Here is a 24,976-nt window from a genome sequence, read left to right as displayed (position 1 = left end):
GAATGTAAAATGGTACAGCCACTTTGGAAAACAGTGTGTGGCAATTTCTTATGAAGTTAAACATATACTTACCATATGACAACACTACTACTTGTACCTAAAGACATGAAAATGTTTGTGTACACGATTGCCAAAACCTGGAAACAACCCAAACTTCTATCATGTAGGGAATGGATACACAGATTCTGGTTCACCCATACGGTGCACTGCTATCAACAATAAAAATGAATGAGCTGATACACAGTAAAATGGATGAATCCCAAGTGCATTATGCTAAATGAAAAAAGACAGGAACAAAAGTCCACTGATTGTATTTGCATGACAATCTGGAAACATCACAACTATAGATCCGTTGTTGCTACAGGGAAGGGACTTGACTATCCAGGAGCATGAGGGAAATTTTTGGGTGATAAAAATATTCTGTATCTTAATTGTGGTTATAGTTATACCACTGTACCTATTTGTCAAAAACCATAGAACGGTACATCTAAAAGCGTGAATTTTCCTATATGTAAATTATACAACCCCAAAATAAAAACCAAAAAATTCCCTCATCAACATAGATGTGAAAATTCTTTAGTAAAAATTAGCAAAGTGAAGGCAGGAATGTATACATAGTATACAAGTATATTATGATCTTAGGAATGAAAAGTTGAGCTAACATTGGAAAATCAATGTAAATCATTGTATGAAGAAAATAAACAAAAAAACTGTATGATAATCTCAATTGATGAAGAAGCGTTTGACAATATGCAACTCACTTTGATGATAAAAGGGGAATCCCTCACCCTGAAAAAGGACATTTATGAAAAATCAAACGCTAACATTATATTTAATGGTAAAGAACTGAATGTTTTCCCCTCAAGCTTAGACAAAAGCCAAGGATGTCCACTCACATCCCTTCTATTCGACATTGTACTGGATGCCCCAGGAAATGCAGTAAGAAAAGAAAATTCAGACTGGACAGGCAGTAGTAAAAGCATCTTTATTCACAAATGACCTGGTTTTGTATGTAGAAAATTCTAAGAAACATACAAAAAGCTACTAGAACTCATAAACGAATTTAATGAGATCATAGGAAAGTCAACATGCAAAAAATCATCCCTGTATCAATATATCATTTTCCAGTTATTCAGCAATAGCATTTATCAAACATCAAGAATTATGACACACTTAAGGATAAGTTTAACAAAATATGGGGTAGAACTGAACAATGAATGTTACAAAACATTGCTGAGAGAAACTGAAGACCTAAATAAAAGGAGAGAGATGTTCATGGATTGGTGGACTCAACAGTGTTAAGATGTTAATTATCTCCATATTGATCTATAGATTCAATACAATCCACATTATAATCCCAAGTCATTTTCCCCCAATAGAATTGACAAGCTGATTTAAAAATACGTAACTGAAAAGGAAATGCAACAGTCAAAGCAATTTTGAAATGTGCAGTGACCAATACTCTGGTATTGGAAGAATAAGACACAGGGTACAATGGTATAGAAGAGTATTCAGAAATATATTTATGTAGTCTACTGATTTTCAACAAAGCAACTCAATGGAGAAAGGCAACTCTTTTCAAGAAATGGCCCTAGAACAAATAAATATAATTATTCCTTCTTTTAACAGCTTTATTAATTGCATACACTGTGACAATTATTGCATATATAGGTGGTAGGGATAAAGAGATGAACAAAATGAAATTCTGGCTTTTAATCTTGGTTTCCTGCAGGCATTAATTTTCTAATTAATCTTGATATTATAAAATTAATGTTCCAATTACAGTTCTGGCCTCATACCAAAAGTTCTGATACATAAGAATCTCATCATTATTCTTTTCTGAATAGACCACAATTTCAAATTTGGTTTTCTCTTAATCCCAAACTTATACATACATGGGATCACTTCCCAAATGAAGATGTTAAAAATATCACTATTCAGATCACTAATTGCAAAAAGAAGCTGTACAGTGGAAATTCCAGCAGTGACCACCTTACCCAAGCTTTAACACTTAGTATTACTAACTATGGGAAAACCTGGTATTATGTGTTTGCAAATACATGCGGCATTACCTTGCAAGTGCTCTTCAGAACACAAAGACATCTTTATCACTTCCAATAGAGAAAAAACCTGGGATAGAGGAACAAGTTAGATGACAGTGTGAGGAAACAACTAAATACAGGACGTGAGGCATTCTATAACACAACTTCCTTGGACTCCCCCCAAAATCAAAATCATGTAAAAAGGCGGGACTCAAGAGTACAAGATTAATATTTAGGGGTGAAGTCTGTAACTTCCTCTTACAGGCAGAAATAACTATGTACAGATGGAGAGATAAATAAAGCAAAATGTTACCAAGACTGTGGCAATTTTACCATTCTTTCTACTTTTCTCTATGTTGAAATTTCCATTAAAAAAAGTTGTAAAGGGGCTGGCCCAGTGGCATAGTGGTTAAGCTCGCGCACTCCACTTCAGCGGCCTGGGGTTTGCAGGTTCAGATCCCAGGCATGAACCTACACACTGCTCATCGAGCCATGCCATGGCTGCATCCCACACACAAAATAGAGGACGATGGGTAGAGATGTTAGCTCAGGGCCAATCTTCCTCACCAAAAAAAAAAAAAAAAAAAGTTGGAAATGTCTAAATGGATAGTTTATTTTGGACAACGAATGTGGCTTTTAGGCTATTCTCAACATCTTCACACACATTAAAAGGCTGAGTATCTTTCAAGAATTGTTTGATTCAACTTGAGATGAATTCTAAATAAATATCCTCCCATGTTCCTTTCTTTCTACAAAGTTTTACCCTTTTACCCAGAAAGATCTATCTGATGCATGGATATAGGGACTTTTTTTTTTTTTTTTTTTTTTGTGAGGAAGATCTGCCCTGAGCTAACATCCGTGCTAATCCTCCTCTTTTTGCTGAGGAAGACCGGCTCTGAGCTAACATCCATTCCCAATCCTCCTCCTTCCCGCCCCCCAAAGCCCCAGTAGATAGTTGTATGTCATAGTTGCACATCCTTCTAGTTGCTGTATGTGGGACGCAGCCTCAGCATGGCCAGAGAAGCAGTGCACTGGTGCACGCCCAGGATCCGAACCTGGGCCGCCAGTAGCAGAGCGCACGCACGTAACCGCTAAGCCAGGGGGCCAGCCCTAGAGACATTTCTAAATCAACTACATCTGTAGGGTCTTACTCTCAAAATTTTACTAGCAGTTACCAAAACATGATAATAACACTAGTAAATATTGAATAGGTTTTTTATAAGTATGTAGGCTCTATTATTGTCATTTAAAACAATGCCGTGAGGTGACATGGTGCCCAATGTCAAACAAAGTCGTGGAATGACAATGATGACAGTTAATGTGTGCCAATGCCACAAACTTTCCAATATGTATTAATTTACTGGTTTTTAAAAATCAGGATGAATTATCTGAAGTTTAGCCATGATTTAAGAGTAACTGGAAGGTTTTTAAATTCATTTATTCATTCAGTCATTCTTTCAATCACATTAGAATACGTCATATAAAATTTCATGCTGTGGATGCTGTCAGCATTAACATTTCCCATCTTTTCTGAACTAGTAACCACTATGAATATTCTCATATTATAAACACAAGAAGGACAAGTGAAGACTTTCTTATGTGTTCTGAATTATGACTTCTCTAATATAAGAAAGATGAGAATATTTTCCAAAGGCCTACCAACGTTTCACATTCAAAAGTTTCTCACCAGCACAAATTCTCTGACAATGAACAATGTTCGAGCCATAATTAAAGGACTTCCTACATTCCTTTAATTCTTACGGTTTTACAACCATATGGTTTCTCTGATGTGCTTTAAGGGCTGAACTGTATCTAAAGGCCTTCCCACACTTTTTACATTTAAAAGGTTTCTCACCAGTGTGTATCCTCTGATGTTCAGTAAGGAATGAATTAAGTCTAAAGGTCTTCCCACATTCCCTACATTCAAAAGGTTTCTCACCAGTGTGCACACTCTGATGTCCAATAAGTTGTCCATACACAGTAAAGGCTTTCCCACATTTGTTACATTCATAAGGTTTCTCACCTGTATGAATTCTTTGATGTTGAATGAGGTACGAGCCAGAACTAAAGGCCTTCCCACATTCCTTACACTCGTAGGGTTTCTCACCAGTGTGAATTCTCCCATGTTGTACAAGGTATGAGGCACGGCTGAACGTTTTTCCACATTCCTTACACTCATAGGGTTTCACATCAATATGAATTTTCTGATGTTGTGTAAGGTGTACATGTACTCTAAAGGCCCTTCCACATTCCATACATTCATAGGGTTTCTCACCAGTATGAACCCTCTGATGGACAGTAAGTTGATGGCGACTAATAAAGGCCTTCCCACATTCCTGACATTCATAGGGCTTCTCACCAGTATGAATTCTCTGATGCTGAACAAGGTATGAGCCAGTACTGAAGGCCTTGCCACACTCCTTACACTCATAGGGTTTCTCACCTGTATGAAGTCTTTCATGTTGAACAAGGTATGAGGCACGACTAAAGGCTTTCCCGCATTCCTTGCATTCATAGGGCTTTACCCCTGCGTGAATTCTCTGATGTGCACTAAGAAATGAACTAAGTCTAAAGGCCTTCCCACATTCCTTACATTCAAAGGGTTTCTCACCAGTGTGAATACTCTGATGTCGAGTAAGTTGTCCATACACAGTAAAGGCCTTCCCACATTCCTTACATTTGTAGGGTTTCTCACCAGTATGAATTCTCTGATGTTTGACAAGGGGTGAGCTAGTACTAAAGGCCTTCCCACATTCTTTACATTCATAGGGTTTTTCACCAGTGTGAATTCGATGATGCTGAACAAGGTATGAGAAGGTACTAAAGGCCTTCCCACATTCTTTACATATAAAAGGTTTTTCACCAGTGTGAATGTTCTGATGCCGAATAAGTTTTCCATACACTATAAAAGCTTTCCCACATTCCTTACATTCATAGGGTTTCTCACTGTTATGGATTCTTTGATGTTGAACAAGGTATGAGCTACTATAAAAAGCCTTTCCGTGTTCCCCACATTCATATGGTTTCTTACTAATATGAATTCTCTGATGCACAGTAAATTGATGGCTACTGCTAAAAGTCTTTCCACCTTCCTCACATTCATATGGTTTCTCACCAGTATGAATTCTCCCATGTTTAACAAAGGCTGAGCCTCTAATAAAAGCCTTTCCACATTCCTTACATTTATAGGGTTTCTCACCAATGTGCAATCTCTGATGTGTAGTAAGTTGATGCCCATTACTAAAGTTCTTCCCACAATCTTCACATTTGTAGGGTTTTTCACTAGAGTGTATTCTCTCATGTTGAACAGGCTTTGAGCCTTGACAAAAAGTCTTCCCACATTCCTGACATTCATATGGTTTCTCTCTATTAAGAATTCTCTGATGTAGAGAAAAAGACGTACATTTCTCATAAGTGGGCATTTCTTTACAGCTGATTATCTCATCCTTCAACTGAAAATCTGAAAGAAAACAAAAAACAAAAATATTTTATTTTCCTATATGAGAAAAATTAGATTTCTGTGGGAAAAAAGAGATAAATTGAAAATAATATCCATTAGGAATAAATATCTTAGATAAAACTAAAATATTATGAAATTCAAAAAAAGGTCAAGGAAGAATGCAGAAATTAATGAGAGTTTATGTAAAATAGTGAGGTTGGTGATTAGTAAAATGTTTTAATTTCTGATATTTAGATGTGGATCAGAATCTCTGAAGAGCTTGTTAAAAAACTGATGTTCAAGCACCATCCCAGAACCCCTGAATCAGAACACATAGGGGAAGTTCCTGGGCACTGATATTTTTAACATTTCTAACAAACGCTTCTGATACAGATGAACTCTCATTTCCCCCGTGGTCCCCTTTTACACTTAGAACAGAATCCACGCATCTCTCCACGCATACTATGGTCCCTGCTTACCTATCAGGCCTCACAGCAAGTCATAATTCCCTTGGTTCCCTATTTACCTCACTTCCCCCTTTCAGCACCTGGAATGTGTCACAAATTTTCTCATCTTTTGGTTCCGTCTGCAGGTGGCGTCATCTCCCAAAAATCCTTTGGCATGTGTTGTTTGCAGACTGGATCTTTCTCATCCTATACATGTTTAAGGTAAAATGTCACTTTATCAGGAATACCGTAAACCGCTGACTTTGTCTAAGGACGTCCAGGCCTTTATTTTCTATCCTAACACTTGATTCCTGTAATTCCTATCTGTTTTCAATTACATAATTCTTTCTCTGTTATGATTTCTAATTTATTTCTCCCAAACCTACCTGTGGTAGATAGTATTTCGGCCCTCATGACCTTTGCCCTCCTCATGTCTGTGCATATGCTGCCCCACATGGCAAAAGTATATAATCAAGGTTACTAATTAGTTGATTTAAGATAAGGAGATTATCCTGGATTATCTGGATAGGCCCTTAAAAGCAGAGCTTTCTCCTTGCTCAGGGCAGAAGGAAAATCAGACATTCAAAGAGTGAGAAGGATAAGACTTGCTGGTTGCTGGCTTGAAGATGGAGGGGGCTGCATGGAAAGTGTGAGAAAGAAATGAATTCTGTCAATAACCAGTGAGCTTGGAAGAGGATCCCATGCCCTGAAAAATCACAGTCACAGCTGATACCTTGATTTAGCCACCCTGTGCTGAACTTGTGACATACAGAACCATGATAACAACAGTGATAACAAATGAGTGTCATTCTTAGCTACTAAGTTGGTGGTAATTTGCTTTGCAGCAACAGACAACTAATACACTTCCCAAGAGCAGGCACCATTTAGCATTAAACTAGAACCCTCTAGCACACAGTAGGGGTTGATTACAAAAAACAAACCCCCAGACGAAACAAATCAGAATATTATTAAAAGATGATTTTACAAAAATAGTTCACTGATAATCCAACAATATAAAATAGGGAATACTTGAAGAAATGAATAATTCCTGGGTGAGGCAGGGAAAGTACAAGGTGAACCTCAGACATCTTGTGCCAAAAAATAAGGAAAATTTCAAAGATTCACGTGTTTGTCCAAGAAACAGGAGACTTGATATGGCACTCCCTATGGCAAACACAATGACAAAAGAGGCACATATGTATTTATTTTGAATTATACATTCTGAATCAATGACAATAAAGGATGAATCCATAATAATTCTTGCAAGGGAAAAGAAAAATCATTTTTAACCTTCTTCATTGTTGAATAATCTCCTACTTATAAAGTATTTAACCATTAGTAAAGAATCAAATAATTTCTCTTCTCCTTTTCACTGGAACTATGTTTCAAGATAACCAAAAAGTACTAGTTTAGAAGGCCAAGAAATACTTACCGAAGAAATAATAGCAACGAATTACAATCTTACAAACAATATTTTTTATTCTGATGAGGATTAACAATTGTTGTTAAAACCATTACATGACAGGTTGTTAAAGAAATGAATACTTCTTGATAATAAAGTAATACCACACAGATTATTGTTCAGTCACAAGGAGAAAAATTAAGTGAATAATGTGGCCTTGGACTGTTATCACTCTAAAAGATGTGCATAGATATTACCGTGTCTTCTGATAAAAGACATATCACCTCCTGTGATGTATTCCAGACAAGAGTGTTTACCATTTAAAATATTACCATGCCATGTGATAAGCCCAGAAGGGCATTTTGACCAAAACCAGACCACTGGCATGGCCCTTGAAGATAAGCTGGATTTGCACACAAAAGTCAATTGTAAAATGAGATCAGATATGTCACCTCATTAAACTGAATACCTGCCTTTAGGATGGTCTCTGTTATCTTGTAGGATCATTTTGCCCCATCAATTTCCCTTCTCAGAAAGAGATCTTTAGATAATTTAATTCAAGGAGGAGAAAAACTGGACCTTGATTTGTGTCAAAAAACTTCAACCACCATTAAAGGAGAATTTTGGACTGCTTTTTTCTGCCCCCAAGCCTTTTCATGTCATGCATACTAAAGGACCTCAAAATGGAGAAAACTATATGGTCCAGATAACAGACCTAGACAATGTCACAAAGGCATAGAACTCTCGTCCACGAAATTGGACAAAACAGATTCTGTTCAGAAAAACTACTGGCTTTCCAAGGGAGAAACGCTGTTCTCTTATGAGAAGAATGTTGTACTCACATCTTTAAAGACTTTGAAATCTTTAAGATCACTAAAATGATCCAGGAAACAAATAGGAAATCAGGAAATTAGGTAATCAGGATAATTCCTCCATATCTATTTCTGCAGGTTCTTTGGATTAGGGATTGGATCTGTTCTTTTGGTTTAATTTGGGTGCTAGTGTGTGATCCTGGCCTAGAAGCAGACTAGAAATTCTGATCATAAGCCTTCTCTTAGTATTTGTCTATACTGCAGTATTCAAATTATAATCTATACTCTTAAATGCTGTTGTGGAACCATTTTGTCAGCAAATGACCCAAATAATCTTCCAAATAAAATAATAAGAAAATACAACACTTTTAGAAGTTGAAATGACTTCCATATATACACAATGGTGACAGAACCAACAGCTCTGTACATTTGGATAATTATGTCCCAAGAGGATAATGGTCTATCCTCCAGATAAGGCTGAAAATGACCAAATTTTCAGGGGGTAGGAGAAACCAAGAAGTGAAACCAACATAATTTGTTGTCTCTGTGTTAAACAAAACTGAGACAGACATACTTCCCTGTGCCTGTCTTAAAAGCAGGGTCCATGGAATTAAGTTTTAGTTTTTGAGTATTTTTAAAGCAGTTCTATTTGTAAGAATTAACATTTTATGACTTTTATTCTTTCTTACAGACCTTCCAAAGAACAAAGAGGAAAATTTACTTATTTTCAAAACAGAATAAATCTCATTCTTACAATTAGACAGGGTTCTACTGGATCCTTTTATAAAACTGAGATATACTACAGGATAGCAATCATATTATTTTTCCTTTAAGATAAGAATAATGTTCCCTTGGAACTTTTTTCTGTTTCATCATCCTAAGAATTATTTCATCATTACTCATCAATTATATCCAAATATGCGAAAAAGACTAGCCATGTGACTAGACTGAATTGAGATGTGCTGTAGGTGTAACATACACACCAGATTTCAAAGACTTAGTACAAAGAGAAATGTAAATTATCTCAATAGTTTTATAGTGATTGCATATAAAAATGATAATATTTGGGATATACTAAAATAAAATACATTAAAATTAATTTTACCATTTTCTTTTTATTTTTTTATTTTATTTTTTATTTATTTTTTTTGTGAGGAAGATCAGCCCTGAGCTAACATCCACGCTAATCCTCCTCTTTTTGCTGAGGAAGAACAGCTCTGAGCTAATATCTATTGCCAATCCTCCTCCCTTTTTTTTCTCCAAAGCCCCAGTAGATTGTTGTATGTCATAGTTGCACATCCTTCTAGTTGCTGTATGTGGGACGTGGCTTCAGCGTGGCCGGACAAGCGGTGCGTTGGTGCATGCCCGGGATCTGAACCCGGGCCGTCAGTAGCAGAGCGCGCGCACTTAACCGCTAAGCCACGGGGCCGGCTCTTCTTTTTCTTTTTAAATTGGCCACTAGAAAATTTAAAATTACATACGTGGCTTGCATTACATTTCTATTGGACAGTGCTGTTCTAGATGACAAAGTGGTATATGGTGTACTGTCTTACTAATCAATATTGTTTACGGTAAAAAAAGATGACAGATAGATAAGCTGCATATGAACTGAGGGAAACAGAAATACCTGATGGTAACCCCATACTCTGAGCTTCCCTAAATGTCGTATCTCTTTTAAATGGCATGTCTTTTGGGGACCCTGGAAGCTTTCCTATGGAATTGTTACAGGTTTTGAATTCTGTGAAACATGAGTCTTTTTTAAGCCAGTGCAACTCCCAAATCTGCCTGATGTGTATCTCGCCTCTGCACCTTACCTTTCGGATGGCTGTGTGAGTGTCTCCTGAATGAACCACTGTTAAGGACTCAGGCTGATAGGCAGTTGATGCTGCCCTGCTGGCAGCCTGGGGCTCCTGCTGCGGGATATTCTGAACAGATGGGGCCAAGATCATCAAAGGCAGTCTTAGTCTGAGTGTTCATCTGAGCCTAAGATGACCCTCTGGTGGGTACTACAGGTAAAATAATGGTTTTCTCTTTGTGGTTATGGAGAATAATGTCCTTATTCTTAGTACATTCTTCAATATTTAGGTAGGAAGTGTTACAATTTGTGCAATTTACTTTAATGGTACAGGAAAAAATTTTTATATAGATAAAGAACAAAGTAGTAAAATATTAAAAATTGGTGAGTCTAGGTGAAAGTTTAAGGATTGTTGTCATATTACTCTTTCAACTTTTATGTAGTTTTTAATTCAGTTGGCAAAATGCAAAAACAAAACAAAAACAGACTTTTAAGAATGGAATAATACTTCCATATGTTAAGAGACATTAAAAATAATACAATTTGTAAAATAAACAAAACAAAAAACTCTTAAAGTAATATAAGTAGACTGATAAGACACAAAGTGTATTGAGTTGAATAGTGTTCCCCCAAATCTTGTCCACCCAGAACCTCAGACTGTGATCTTATTTGGAAATAGGGAATCTGTAGATGTAATCATTTAAGATGAGGTCACAGTGGATTAGGGTGGGCCCTAAATCTAACATGACTGGTGTCCTTCTACGAGAAGGAGAGGACACACAGACAGGAAGGAGAACACCACGTGACATGGAGGCAGAGATGGTACTAATGTAGCTACAAGCCAAGGAAAGCCTAGGCTGCCAGCAACCACCAGAAGCTACAAAGAGGCAAAGAAGGATCCTCCCCTAGGACCTTCAGAGAGGGCACGCCCTTGACCTCTTGATTTCAAACTTCTGGCCTCCAGAACCGCGAGGCGGTAAATTTCTGTTGTCTTAAGCCACCAAGTTTGTGGTAATTTGTTACGGTAGAACTAATTGACAAGTTTGTGGTTATTTATTACGGCAAAAACTAACACCCAAGATAAGATGGATGAATAAATAACATAGAAAAGAGCTATGAAATAGGTGTTAGAAGACTTTTCCTCAGGTAGCTGCCATATACATGAAACTGAATTGCAATTTCGAACACCCACACCTTCTATCAGAACTTACATCAACTTTTTTTTTTTGGTGAGGGAGATCAGCCCTGAGCTAACATCCATGCCAATCCTCCTCTTTTTTGCTGAGGAAGACTGGCCCTGAGCTAACACCTGTGCTCATCTTCCTCTACTTTGTATATGGGACCCCGCCACAGGACCGCTTGACAAGCAGTGTATTGGTGCACCCCCAGGATCCAAAGGTGCGAACCCTGGGCCGCCAAAGTGGAGTGCGCCCACTTAACCACTACGCCACCGGTCTGGCCCCTCAACTTTTTAAAAAGAAGCTAAATTTCTTCTGTTTATTTTTTTAAATGAAAAAGAATTAGTGTGCGCTCCTAACAATAACTTCCAACCATAGAACTATATTGAAATGTGTCCCAAAAGACCTTCCACTTACCAAAAAGGACACTCTCTCTTTCTTACTGCCTTATCTTCACTGCTACGCCCTGCACTTTCCTTCTTCCACCTTCTTCCTTCCTAATCTTACTCCTTAGCTGTCTCTCCTCTCAAGAGACCCAGTGTCTACATCTCTTGCCCTCATTTTCATCTCAGTATCTTATTAGAACTGCTCTTCACTAAGTTGTGAACGCCATTTAATTACACATTCTAGCTCAATACATATTAAGACTATAGGGGCTGGCCCCGAGGTGTAGCGGTTAAATGGACGTGCTCTGCTGCTGGCAGCCCAGGTTCGGGTCCCGGGCACACACCGACGCACTGCTTGTCAAGCCATGCTGTAGCAGCATTCCATCTCAAGTGGAGGAAGATGGGCACAGATGTTAGCTCAGGGCCAGTCTTCCTCAGCAAAAAGAGGAGGCTTGGCAGACGTTAGCTCAGGGCTGATCTTCCTCACAAAAAAAAAATACTGTAAATTTCATTATAAGTTTGGGTTTTTTAAGTAAACTCATACAAGAGGTCACAGAGGCTGCCATAAAGAGGCTCCCATTTGCCAAATATGAGACAGTTTGAACATCAAAATGATAGCAAAAGACTATAACTCATTGAATACAAAAAGAATGCATGGATCCATACTGATATAAATAAAATAAACGAAAAAATAAATGGGAGGGAAGGAAATGTTCCTCTTATATTAAAATGCTAACTAATAAATGTTGAAGAAGTGACAGAGTTACAAAATTACCACTTGGTGACCATCTAGCTCAGGTGTCCGCAAACTATGGCCAACTCTCGCCTGCTATCCATTTCTGAAATCAAGTTTTACTGAAACACCCACACCAAGTCGTTCACATATTATATCAGTGGCTGCTTTCACGCTATAACAGAAGAACTGAGTAGTTGCAATAGAAACCCCATGGCCTGTAAAACCTAAAATATTTGCTATCTGGCCCTTTACATAAAAAGTTGGCTGACTCTGGATCTAGTTGCTTTACTTAAGAATCAGCAACGGATGCTAAAATGAGTGGTGCAAGTTTGATAAGGAACATGATATTTACAGCTCCAAAGTATCTACCAACAAAACACTGATTAATTACATAGGGAAAAAAGTTTCCAGTGGAGAGACCTGCCAGACATCACTGTAACCACGTGGTCAAAGTTAACATCACCACTAATGGGATAAACCGCCATCGTGAGCCTCTTGATATAGCACACACTAAGCACATTTCAGTGACATTCCTGCTGAAAATATGTAACTGAGTCTAATTATGAGGAAACATTAGACAAATTCAAATTGAGGGACAATCTACAAAAGAGACATACTCATAAAAAATGCCAAAGTCATAAAAGGCAAAGGAAGACCTAGGAGAGGTTTCAAATTAAGGGAGACCAAAGTAAGATGACAATTAAATCAAATCCATGATTTTTGTCTTGGATTCTGGGTTGCAATTTTTTTTTTCTGTAAAGAATACCATTGAGACAATTGCTGAAATTTGATTAACGTCTGTAGGTTAGATAAAAGTATTTTACCACAGTTTGATTTTGATAATTATGCTATGGTTTTAAAGACAATGAACTTGTTCTTAAGAAATACACTGAAACATTTAGGGTAAGAGCATCTCATGATGGGGGGCAGGATGAGAATGATAAAAAGCAAATATATAAAATAGTAACAACCTCTGGGTAACGGTTATAAGTATGTTCTCTACTATTCTTACAAATTTTCTGGTTAGAAATTATTACAAAATAAAGAGTTATATAAAATCCATCAATTAAGTAAAGAACCTTGTACATAATTGGTTAAATCAATAAATTTCAGCTAAAAGAATGAATATACAAATGCAGAAGAGCAAGGTGATTATTAACAGATCATCAGCCAGATTGTGTCTAAATTCTAGCTCCAACAACTAGCTCTGTAATTAGGAAAAGTTCTTAATCATCCCAAGCCTTAGTTTCCTCAGATATAAAATACAGACAGCAGTTTCACACACGTCATAACGTTGGTGTGAGAATCCATGGGTCAATACATGTAAAAAGCATAGAACGGCGCCGGGCATAGACTGTAGAATCAATAAAGTAACTGCTATGACTACAGTGCCACTGCCACCGCCACCACCACACTGGCCGAACAAGAGACAACGGTCAAAAAGGGAATAGCTCAGTATGGTGTGCGTAAACTGAACAACAATGTTCAGATTTCATATCTCCCCTCATTAATTTTCAGTTAATGATTTTTCATCTTATATTTCTGAGAAAACAGAACAAGATACAAGATACATAGTCTTTCCCCTACCACATCAATTAAGTTATCTACATCCAAAGCCACTGTCACAGCTTTTTCTTCAGCACAAAATTCTACTACCTCAAACTCAAAGCCGTTGCTTCTGTATTAATTTCCTCTAATTCCTCCATTTTTACCACTCTCTGGAACTGTCCCCATTGTCAATCACCCAGGTGTAACCCATCTCTTCATAACCAAGTGCTTCGACAGAACTGCAGACTCCCTCTCCTCACTGCCTCACCTCCCACTCTGCTCGAACCAGACGGGTCAGGCTTTCACTCCTTGACGTCACTGAGTGCGTTCCCTTCCAGAAGGCGAAATATTGTGGTCATTTCTCATTTTTTATTTTAATTTACTTTTCAGTGATTATTCCTCCATCTTGAAACATTTTCTTCATTTGTCTTTGGTAGTACCACTTTCTGGTTATAATTCTACCTTAAAATGTGCTCCTTCTCAGCAGTCTCTCTTTTTTTCCAGTTTTATTGAGAAATAATTGATATACATCACCGTAGAAGTTTAAGGTGTAGAGCATGGTTTGATTTACATATATTGTGAAATAATTATTGCAACAGGTTCAGCTAACACCCATCATCTCATATAGATACAATATAAAGAAATGAAAGAAGAAAAGAATGTTCTCCTTGTGATGAGAACACTTGGGACTTACTCTCTTAACAAGTTTCCTATAGATCACACAGCGGTGCTAACTACAGTGACCAGGTCGTACATTACACCCTTCGACTTATTTATCTTATAGCTGGAAATCTGTACCTTTTGACCACCTTCCGCCTATTCCCCCTGCCCCCTCAGCAGTCTCTTTTGCAGCGTCCACTAACAGATCCCTGAATGTTAGAGAATCCTCTATCTGCACTGGCTCTGGGTGACCTCATCCAATACCAGCCATATGTCAATAAGACCCAAATTGTTATGTGTGAGCCTAAACTCTCCCTGCTCTCCAGACCTTCATATTCAACGGCCCACTCAGCATCTCTAATTGGATGACTGACAGTCATCTCCAACTTAACATACTCAAAGCAGACATTTTCAGATTTGCCCTCCAACCTGTCTTTTCCCTCCTTCCCATCTCAGACAATTCTATCACCATTCACCTGCTCAAGTCAAAACCTGATGATCCTTCCTAATGTCCCTCTTTGCTTCCACATTTATTTACAGCTCACCAGCATGCTGTTAGTTCTACATTCAAACTATATTATGAAGACCATACCTTCTCACCACTTTCCACCACTAACATTCTTTTTTTTTTTTTCCTAAGATATAATTTTTATTGTTTTTACAGAGGAAGGGGCTATGTTCTGATTCCAACTGGGTTTGCTACAATTCAATTCAGTTCTCACACTAACTGGAGTTAGTACAGATCTCATAAGTTAAGGGCTCAGTCCCACAAGACTGCCTCCACTTTGGACACCAGCCACAAATCTCAGGTATCCCCAGGCTACCCACACTTCTGCCTGTCTGACTACAAATTCAGGGATTCCCACAACCCTCCTGCTTGATATGTTGATATGTTCACCAGGCAGGGGGAGGGAGGAGGGCAAGAGGGATAATGCAGCACATGTGTGTGGCGATGGGTTGTAATTAGTATTTGGGTGATGAACACGATGTAATCTATGCAGAAATAGAAGTGTAATGATGTACACCTGAAATTTATACAATGTTATAAACCAATGTTACTGCAATAAACAAAAAATTTTTAAAAATAAAATAAAAGATCACCTAACTTCCAAAAAATAAATAAATAAATAAAACTCTTAGCCCCACCTCACCCCTGACCTACAGGGAAGGAAGGGGCGGGGGAGTCGACTTCAACCACGCAACCAATGGTTTAATCAATCAGACCTACATAATGCAGCCTTGCCAAAAACTCGGAACAACGAGACTCCACCACTAACATTCTAACCCAAACCACTATCGCCCCTAGTGTGCTCTACACGATTAGCCTCCCAGCAGGTTCTCCTATTCTCAGTCTTGCTCCATCCAGTCTACTCTCCGTGCATCTGTGCAGGGAGAAGCAAAGGGGGGCTGTGGGGAGCATCCGACAGACCTGAGAACCTCAAAATAACCAATGGATATTCACCAGAAAGGGTAGCAGGCAACTCTGAGAAAGCTGGTGAACCCGGTCGTGAGTACGCGGGGTACCTGGTAAGGTGTGAAGGGACTGGAAGTAAACAATCCGGGAGGGAGAAGGAGGGCTGTGATTAGGCAGAGGCAGGCGGAGGGCTTAAGGGGTGGCTGGAAAAGTTGTATCTCCTCATTTGGAGAATCTGGTGAAGAGTATATAAAAATTCTTTGTATAATTTTGTAACTTTTCTGTAAGCCTAAAATTATCTAAAAAAAATGTTTTCTGCGCAGGGTGATGGTTATAGACATCTGTCTCATAACAACTCATTAAGCTGAATATTTTAACGTGATTTTTCTGGTTTCTATCTCATATTTATTAGAAATTTTTAAAAATTAAAAATTGGAAAAACATAAATTAGATCATGGCTTTCAGTCACTTTCAGAAAATGATCCAAATTCCTGATAACTGACAACAAAATATATATGAGCTGGCCCCTTCTAACATTCTAGCTTTTTTCTTGTTACTTTCCCTGCATTAACTCTGCTTACTGCTCCTGAATCACACAAAACTCACTCCCACCTCAGGGAATTTCCATTCACTCTGCCTGGAATGTTCTACATGATCACATGGCCTACGCCCTTACTTCTTGTTCTTGTCTCAGTTCAATCATCACCACTTCAGAACATATAAATAAATCTAAATGGAGAAGAGGTGCTGAAAGCAAAGCAAATTCAAAATACAGCTGAAATGCTGCACTGGGAAAGACAACAGCCTCACAGAACGACAAGGAAACATGAGACGGTGAGGGAATGTGGAAACTGGTAAGGAAGAAGTTCCTCTGGAAAATCTGGTGAGATATTCATCTTTTCCCCACATCTCAGGCCCTTCCACACAGGGCTTGGGCCTTTGAAGGGACACTTCAAACAACATCTCGGAGATGTGCCTGCTCCCTGACCACAGGCTGTTCCCAGAGTGACGGCTTCTCCATCTGATGTGCTGACTCACCTGTGTACTGTTGTCTTTGATCTTTCCTCAGTACCATCCAGGGCTCTTTCCACTGCTCCAATAAGGTAATCACATGTGGTTTAGAAAGGGAACGTCCTGCTTACAAGATAAGAATGTCATACAATGTAGAAAAGAAACAAAATATGAATTCAAAAATACTTTGATCTTAGGTTAAATTGGCAATAAACTAAAGGTCAAAATGATATTGATAAGTACTTCAGAGAAGAGAAGGCCAAGGGGATTCAAGAACCCAGATAGGTGGAGAAAAGGTCTTATTTTAAATAAAATTGAAATTTAAATAAAATTTAAATATCTATCTATCTTCTGTGTCTTGACAGAAAGTAGGACACTGTAATTGACAACACAGACTGTGGAACCAGAGTGCCTAGGTTCAAATTCCTGTTTCTGCCACCTACCAGCTGTGTGACCTTGGGTAACTTGCTTAAACTCACCATGCCTCAGTATTCTCATCTAAAATGGTTATAAAATTAGTACCTATCTCATAGGGTGGCTGTTGAGGATAAAAGTCAGTTAATACAAATCAAATACAAATACACGTAAAGAGCTTAGAATAGTGACTGGTACACAGTAAGCACAATGTGAGCTATAAACATTATTATTTTTCTAAGAGAAAAAAACAAAAAGTTTCCGGAGACCTCTATATCTATAGGATATTAATTTAATGTTAAATGCACAGTTCGTGGATTATAAATTTTAACTACAAAATCAGGTTTTCTTACAAAATTTTCTAAGAAATAAAATGAGGTAAATTCAGTTTTAAATGATTTCTCTTTATCCAACCCACCACTGTATAAACTGCCCAGGCTCTTCAGACAGACAAACCAGGACCCTCTGTCCAGCTGCTCTGCCTGCAGGTGGGTCAGGCAGTAACAGAGCACGTATAGCAATTTTGGGCATAAACACAACAGGAAATCTGGGCTTGGCCAAAGTTTACGAAATAAACACCCCAGAATTCTAATCCTGCCATTTCATCATTTCCACCCTAACAGAACTCAAACCATTTCTTTGGGAACAGGGAGAATTACGTTCACTTCTTAAGACAGCCCTAAAAGGTATCATGAAGAAAGCCTTTCAGGGGGCAAATTCTAAATTATCTGAGAGACATAAACTTACCCAGTGAGACCAAGTTACTATAGTTCTCCAACATCACATCTCTGTACAAGGCCCTCTGAGCAGGATCCAGACTCTCCCACTCCCACTGAGAGAAAGCTATGGCCACGTCCCTGAACGTCACTGAGCCCTGAAACTGCAAAACCCACACATTTCTGGTGAGATTAAAGAAAATGTTTTCAAGATAAAAGGAGAAGAAATAAAAAGTTTCAGCGCAGCAAGGGAGCAATAACATAGCAATCAAATAGGCTGCAGGCTTATGATAGGGAAAGTAAACAAAGCAGGATATTCGCATCTTTCTGAAGAATCCTGTTGCTATGGACAAAACTTTCAGTATGTTGTGAGATACCACAATACTCCAGACCTGTTGGGAAATGGATAAAATAACCCAAGTTTCTCTGTTAAACAAATAGCACACACCAAAGACACTGCCTGCTAGCTACCCAACTAATAAATTCTCAAGAACTATTAGTCTCTACACTATTTTCCCTTTAAGAGAAAAAGCTCTGGTTTTCCTTTCAAGCATAGAATCTCTAGTTTAGAAAATAGATATTAAAAAAATTTGTTAATTTCTGAAGCTCCAAGATCATTACATCAGATCATCTCATAAGCATTTCTCCGTGTATTCATAAATACATTTTTCACGAAGGCATAAAAGTACACCTCACGGATATATAGCAGAGTTAGTAATTATTTTATGCTTATATGAGATTGGACCAAATGTCTCAGGTTTCCCCAATTCTGGTAATCTACGTGAATCTACTACTTGTGATAATATACTTCTAGTGCCACGCAGCATTCCTTGCTCAACACTTTTGCGGTTCTTCAGTTAGTGGATTACGATGATTCAGAATGAAATGTCCGTCACTCAAGTCTGGCAGGTCGCATTCCACAACAAAACTGAGCTGGTACCACTCTCTCAGGCATCGCCTGGCAAGAACCATGATACCAATGTTTCCGTGTCATAATCATGTCCCTAATGTGTCCCTAAAAGCCTCACAGAGCACGCGATCTCACCATATTAAGACTGAGACCAATCAATACAAAAATCCCATCTTATCAGGTCTGTGGAAAATTTTAAATCTTCTGATGTGTGGTCAAACGAGGCCAGTATCTCGAGCTCACCAAACCACAAACTGACAGAGGAGGCTCCAACAATCCTCTCGTGGGACTTCCCGTCTGCACTGCTCCATCACAGCCCTTCACACACACTTATCATACAGCACCGGCTCAGCAACGTGCTCAGTGAATTTGTGCACACCAATTAGAACAGGGGATCTCATAAGGAGGAACCAATTATTTGACACTGTTTCAAGGAGGAATCAAGAAGCAGGTAATTATATGGCACTCGCTTAGAAAGAACACTTCAAGTTAATTAAGGAAAATATCTACAATCTAAAAATCCCAATATTTCAAGGAGAAACAACAACTTACATGGGCCATGCTTTTAGAAATGTAAGAACTGGTCAGTCTTCCTTGCGGTTCCTCTAACGGAGCAGTTCAAATTCTAGAAAATCCAGAGCTGAGAGAAGAAAAGGAGGCTTTAGTATTCCTAATAACTTCACTCAGTAAACCTTCCTGTCCCCCATTTCAGCTTCCAAACTCTACTACACCCACCCCCACGTGAAACGTCGGGGAAGAACAGAGGGATTCTGGATAAATCCAAACCCAAGTGAACCAAGCTGCAAACAGCTGGATGCAGAACAACAGCACTTCTTCCATGAAGCCAGAAGCAGACACTTCAGCAGGGGGTCTTCTGGCCAGGCCTTCATCTGCGCATGCTGATGTGGATCTAAGACTGGGCTGCACAGTTCTGCTGTGAACAGATTCTCCTCCTTCCATTCCCACATTCTAACTGAAAAAGAGCCCATATCACCCACACCAGAACTTCTTTTGTGGCCTCAGGATAAGGTCAAGACATGGGAGAAGGAAAATATAGAAGATACTGATCAGGCATTTACTAACATCTCAGTAGCTCAGTTTTCTCATCACTAAAACAGGGGTAAGAATATCAGCTACTAAATATGGTTATCTTGAAGAGTAAATAAGAAAATCCATTTAAAATACTTAACAGAGTGGGCGGGCCTCATGGCCTAGTGGTTAAGTTCTGTGCACTCTGCTTTGGCAGCCTGCATTTGGTTCCCAGGCGTGGACCTACACCACTAGTGGGTGGCCATGTTGTGGTGACTCACATACAAAATAGAGGAAGACTGGCACAGATGTTAGCTCAGGGCCAATCTTCCTAGGGAAAAAAACCGCAAAAAACAAAAAACACTTAACAGAATAGAGTAATTGCTTAACATGAGTTAGCTATTATTAGTGAAGAACATTACATGTCCCTTATTTCATTTTTATAAAAGAAACAATTTGTTTCCATTTTTTACTTATCTCTGGCATGCTTTCTTATAATTCTAACTAAAACACTGAGAGCCTGGCCTTAAGAATTCAACTCTTCTTTTAAAAAATAGCAGAAAAAATTCTCCGACATTTAAATTTCCCCTTTAATTTTCCTGTAGAAATTACAGAGAGAAGCACCATTCTGCAATAAAATGCAAAATTGATATAATTAACAAAGGCTGAATCCTGTTCCTTCTGCGCAATATGGAGATTGATGTAAATGTTTATAACTACTATCATCTTATTCTCTTTTTTTATATAAATTTGTCACTGGAAAAGTAATTTGTACAACAGATCCTTGGAAGTCATTTATCCTGCACTGATAATCTTTATACAATATTGCTATAATCCCAACAAGGTGTAAATACTTATAAGGTTTTTCAAACAAGAGGATCACTGGCGCTTCCCTTTTCTTCCTGCTGTGCACAAAGGAAATGAATCCTACAGTTTCCTTTTTTAATCTAACAGTTGAAAAGTCTTCGCTACCTTTCATAATCAATTAGTGTGATTCTATCTGCAGATACAAAACCAAACCCTATATATATGCTAACAGAAAGTGGGGGAAGTGCACACCAAAATATTAATAACTATTATGTCCGTGTCTAGGAAAAACACACAGTTTTCCTCTACTCTCACACAATACTTCTGACAGCAAATGTGTGGGTTTTTTTCCCCCACATCGACCATTCTCTGACACCAGCTGGGTGTCCTACAATTCAATTCAGCTCTGGCACTATTTACCTGGAGTTGCCATCAGATCCCACAGGTTAAGGGCTCAGTCCCACAAGACTGCCCCCACTTCAGATGCAATTGCAAGTCCCAGGTTGTCACCTGTACTTCTGACCAACTGGCTATAAATTGAGGTTCCCACGACCCCCTCCACAGGTTGGATGATTTGCTAGCATAGCTCACAGAATTTCGGGAAACGCTTACTTAAGTTTACTGGTTTATAACATAATACAGAATATGATAAACGATACAAATGAACAGCCAGATGAAGAGAGAAACAGTGAGGTCTGGAGGGTTCCAAGTGCAAGAGCTTCTGTCCCTGAGGAGGTGGGGTGAGCCACCCTCCTGGTACATGAACGTGTTCACTGACCCGGAAGCGCTCTGAACCCTGTATGTTAGTGATTTTTATGGAGGCTTCATCATATAGGCATGAACAATTATTAACTCATTTTCCAGCCCCTCCCCCCTGTCTGGAGGATGGGGGTCAGGGCTAAAAGTTCAAGATCCTAATCATGGCCCCATCCAGGAGCCCACCAAGAGTCACCTCTTTAGAACAAAAGACACTCCTATCACCCAGGAAATTCCAAGGGATTGAGAAGCTCCATGTCAGATGCTCCTATTATTCAGGAAATCATAAGGATTTTAGGGGCTCTGTGTCACAAACTGAGGTCAAAGACCAAATATTAGCAAGAATTGGGGACAGAGACCAATATAAATATTTCTTATTATTTCAGTCTAGAAGGTAGAGCTATGGGTAATTTTATCTTTTTTCATAAATTCTTTGGATTACTGATTTTTTTTTTGGCACCAAGTCTGCATTAATTCTACCTTCAGAAATTTAATATGAAGACTTTCATAATATTAAAACCTATTTATGGTGGGTATATTCCTGTCATTAATAAAACCAAGATCAAATAGGATGATTAGGGAAAACCAGTTCTTGTACATCCTTTAGTTATGTCTATCTCATCAACATAATTAGACTTATTCACTACCAAGATTCTTCACCAAAAGAAGGTTAAGTGGCCACTGCAGACGGAATGAGAGTATGAATGCAGAAAGAATAACCTTGGGTACACAAGGAATGCTCAACAATTGTGGCCAAATCCCTCTTCTCTTTCACTAAATAACTAAAATATTTCCTCTACAGTCTTTGCAAAACATAAACCCTATGATAGCAAATGGGATTCATATATAATTTAAAATTTTCTTGAATACCACTGTCCATAACTATGCACATAGTTTAAAACTACTTCATGCATTTTCCTTCTTATAATTGATTCTTTATAAACACACTTTTATTAGTTCCATAACATTCCATCACAGGAATGTAGGCTCATTTACTTAACCATTTACGTAATCTTGAACTCTTAATTTTATACGAGCTCATTTCCAGCTATTAAAGTCTTTGCTTGCATACCAACGGCTTTAAATACTTTTATTATGTATACCACCTTTGTTAATTGAATAAAATCACAATGTTTCTCCCCAGAAAAATACACGTATATAAACTACAATTCTGTATGCACCTGTAAGTGGTTTGTGGTCACCTGGAAGCCCCTAAATAGAGTCAAAGTCTTCAGTATAGGAATTTCTATATTTAACAAGTTGAGCTTATTTCTACTGCTACTGCATTTTGAGGAGGAATGACCCAGAATCACCAAATAATAAACAGCTAATATTTCCCATGCACTTATTATGTTCCAGGCACTATTTTAAGGGACTTTACAGATATTAATACATCTTACCCTTATTATACCCCTATGAAGTAGAGACTATTATTACCCCCATTTTAGAGATTTCGAAAAGAGAGTGTGCAGGCTGTCAAACATCTAGTAAGTGGCAAAGCCAAGCTTCAAATCCAGATATTTAAGATTCAGAACTCATACTCTTCAACAGCACACCACATCGCCTCTCACGGTCCAATGACACGTGTGAGACAGACTCTGCTGTCAAATCTCAAACAAGGCCTGACGAACAAATAAAACAAAAAAATCAAACTTAAACAAAACTAAAAACTAAAAAAATAATACAACAAATGAAGACACAGACCTACCAATACGCTCAAACCTACAATCACATTCCCACTTCTAAAGGCTTCACATGAAAGACGCCTTTGTTGTTTACTGAAATTATTAAATGGACGCCTGTCTTGCTAAGCTTTGACAACGAAGCCTCCAGAGAAGGTTAAGTTATCTAGCGTGGGATGCCAAGCAAATACTAATGCTAATCTCCCCACCAACTCAGTCTAAAATATAGCCCTACGAGCAAACATCAGGAGTTACATTTCGACAACATACCGTCACAATGCTCAGAAAGGGAGCATACAGGAGGATTTGAACGATGTGGCATCAGCAGTGAGAAATAGTAACTAAAAAGGTAATGGGACTATTAACTAAAAAGAGAAAGAATGAGGGGCCACGGGAGGGGGGGATCCATCTGTAAGGACCCTATTATTCACTAGGAAGAAGACCTAGAGTAGGTCACTATTCTATAGAATATTTCGGGCAGAGGAAAACAAATGTACTCATGTTCTTAAAACAATAACAATCTTATGAACAAAAAGAAAACAAAAACCCCCCTAAATCTTAATTTTTCGATGTGCAACAACGATTTCTTCCTCTTCTGGGTCTTTCTTTTGCAGAAGAACAGAACTGGAGAAGAGACACGTGAGACAACTGCGCTTTTCTGGAGTTTGGAAGGACTCAGAAAACACTCTCTGAGCCACCTCCCACCCGCCCTCACCCCCTTTATGACCGGAGGGGGTCATAGGGCGATAGCGAGGGGGGGTGGGTCAGCGCTCCGGGAACGCTGTGGCTCTCACCCACGGACGGAGCCCTCCCGGACTCCGGGCAGACCCAGGCGGCGGGAGGGGGACGGGCGGGGCGGCAGAAGCCCAGAACTCGGGTGCAGCGGCACGCCTCCCAGCTGGAGAGCCAGGGTCACGGGAGGTCACGCCCCGGTCTTCGCGGGCGCACCCCCGCACTCCTCGTTTGCCCCACGCCATTCCCCCCGCTCCCGCCGCCGCTCCCGCACACAGCCCCGCGATCCGGGCGGGACCGGCCGGTCCGCGCCGAGCGCCTCGCCCACCCCACGCTCCCCGCCCGTCAGGGTCGGGTCCGCGCCGGCCCCGCGTCTGGAGAGCGCCCTCCCCACCCCCTGCACTAACTGTTTCCTCACACAAGTCCAGGTTACCCCGCGGGGCGGGCCCGCCTCTGCAGAGCTCGCTCCCCGGGGCCAGGCGTCGACTTTCCCCTCACAGAAGCCCTAACCCGCTGCCGCGCCAACAATCACAAAACACTGCCGCGGGGCGGGGTGGGGAAAAACTGAGGGCCACGTTGCCCCGGTGGTCTTTGGGAAATGTAGTCCCAGGCTAAACTGGCCTCATTGCAGTCACCTGTGGGAAATGTAGTCCGGAGCCGTAAATCTGTGGAACATACGCGGCCTGTCTCCCACAAGGACCGCCCACCCCGCGCCCCGGAGACTTCTGGGAGTTCCCTGGGTACTGGGAGTGCGCAGGCGCAAACTCTCAGGGAGCTGACAGCCCGACGGGACTCGGCCTCTCTTAGATGTGGGCGAGTTGGATGGATTTGTCACCGCGGGCCAAAGGAGGCAATAGTGCTCCTGGACCAGGGAAGACCAAGATGAGGACTCAGGCGTTCACGATCTCCCGGTACCTGAGGCCCGAGGTAGAGAGAGCCAACCCAGGACGCTGCCATACCAGACCCCCCCAAAAACATCATAATATGTACTAAAAATGTGTTATTACTTTAACATAAAAATATGAAAAACAGGTGTTTGCAATTTTTTGTCTTTCTGCATT

General features: G+C 39.6%; 1 protein-coding gene across 1 annotated transcript; it reads right to left on the bottom strand.

Annotated features, from left to right (window-relative positions):
• Nucleotides 1-966: 966 nt before the first annotated feature.
• ZNF30 (zinc finger protein 30) lies at nt 967-24,432 on the bottom strand. Its single transcript, XM_087422170.1, has 5 exons — nt 24,334-24,432; nt 19,462-19,549; nt 18,031-18,163; nt 16,897-16,995; nt 967-5,502 (listed from the first exon to the last, which is right to left on the bottom strand). The coding sequence occupies exons 2-5, from the start codon at nt 19,468-19,470 to the stop codon at nt 3,800-3,802; spliced, it is 1,944 nt and encodes a 647-aa protein (XP_087278296.1). The 5' UTR covers nt 19,471-19,549; nt 24,334-24,432; the 3' UTR covers nt 967-3,799.
• Between the last annotated feature and the right edge of the window lie 544 nt (nt 24,433-24,976).

The sequence above is a fragment of the Ceratotherium simum genome, chromosome 33 (genome assembly GCF_057802395.1).
Source record: "Ceratotherium simum simum isolate JZ-2026a chromosome 33, ASM5780239v1, whole genome shotgun sequence".
In the NCBI taxonomy this organism is placed as follows: domain Eukaryota; kingdom Metazoa; phylum Chordata; class Mammalia; order Perissodactyla; family Rhinocerotidae; genus Ceratotherium; species Ceratotherium simum.
This window is presented reverse-complemented; position numbering and strand designations above follow the sequence as displayed.

Excerpts from the sequence above, each read along its gene's own strand:
- ZNF30 (XM_087422170.1), bottom strand. Across the intron at positions 16,996-18,030 it reads TAGTAACTTGGTCTCACTGG|CAGGACGTTCCCTTTCTAAA; the intron begins GTAAGTTTATGT and ends TTATCTTGTAAG. Across the intron at positions 5,503-16,896 it reads TCAAAGACAACAGTACACAG|ATTTTCAGTTGAAGGATGAG; the intron begins GTGAGTCAGCAC and ends GTTTTCTTTCAG.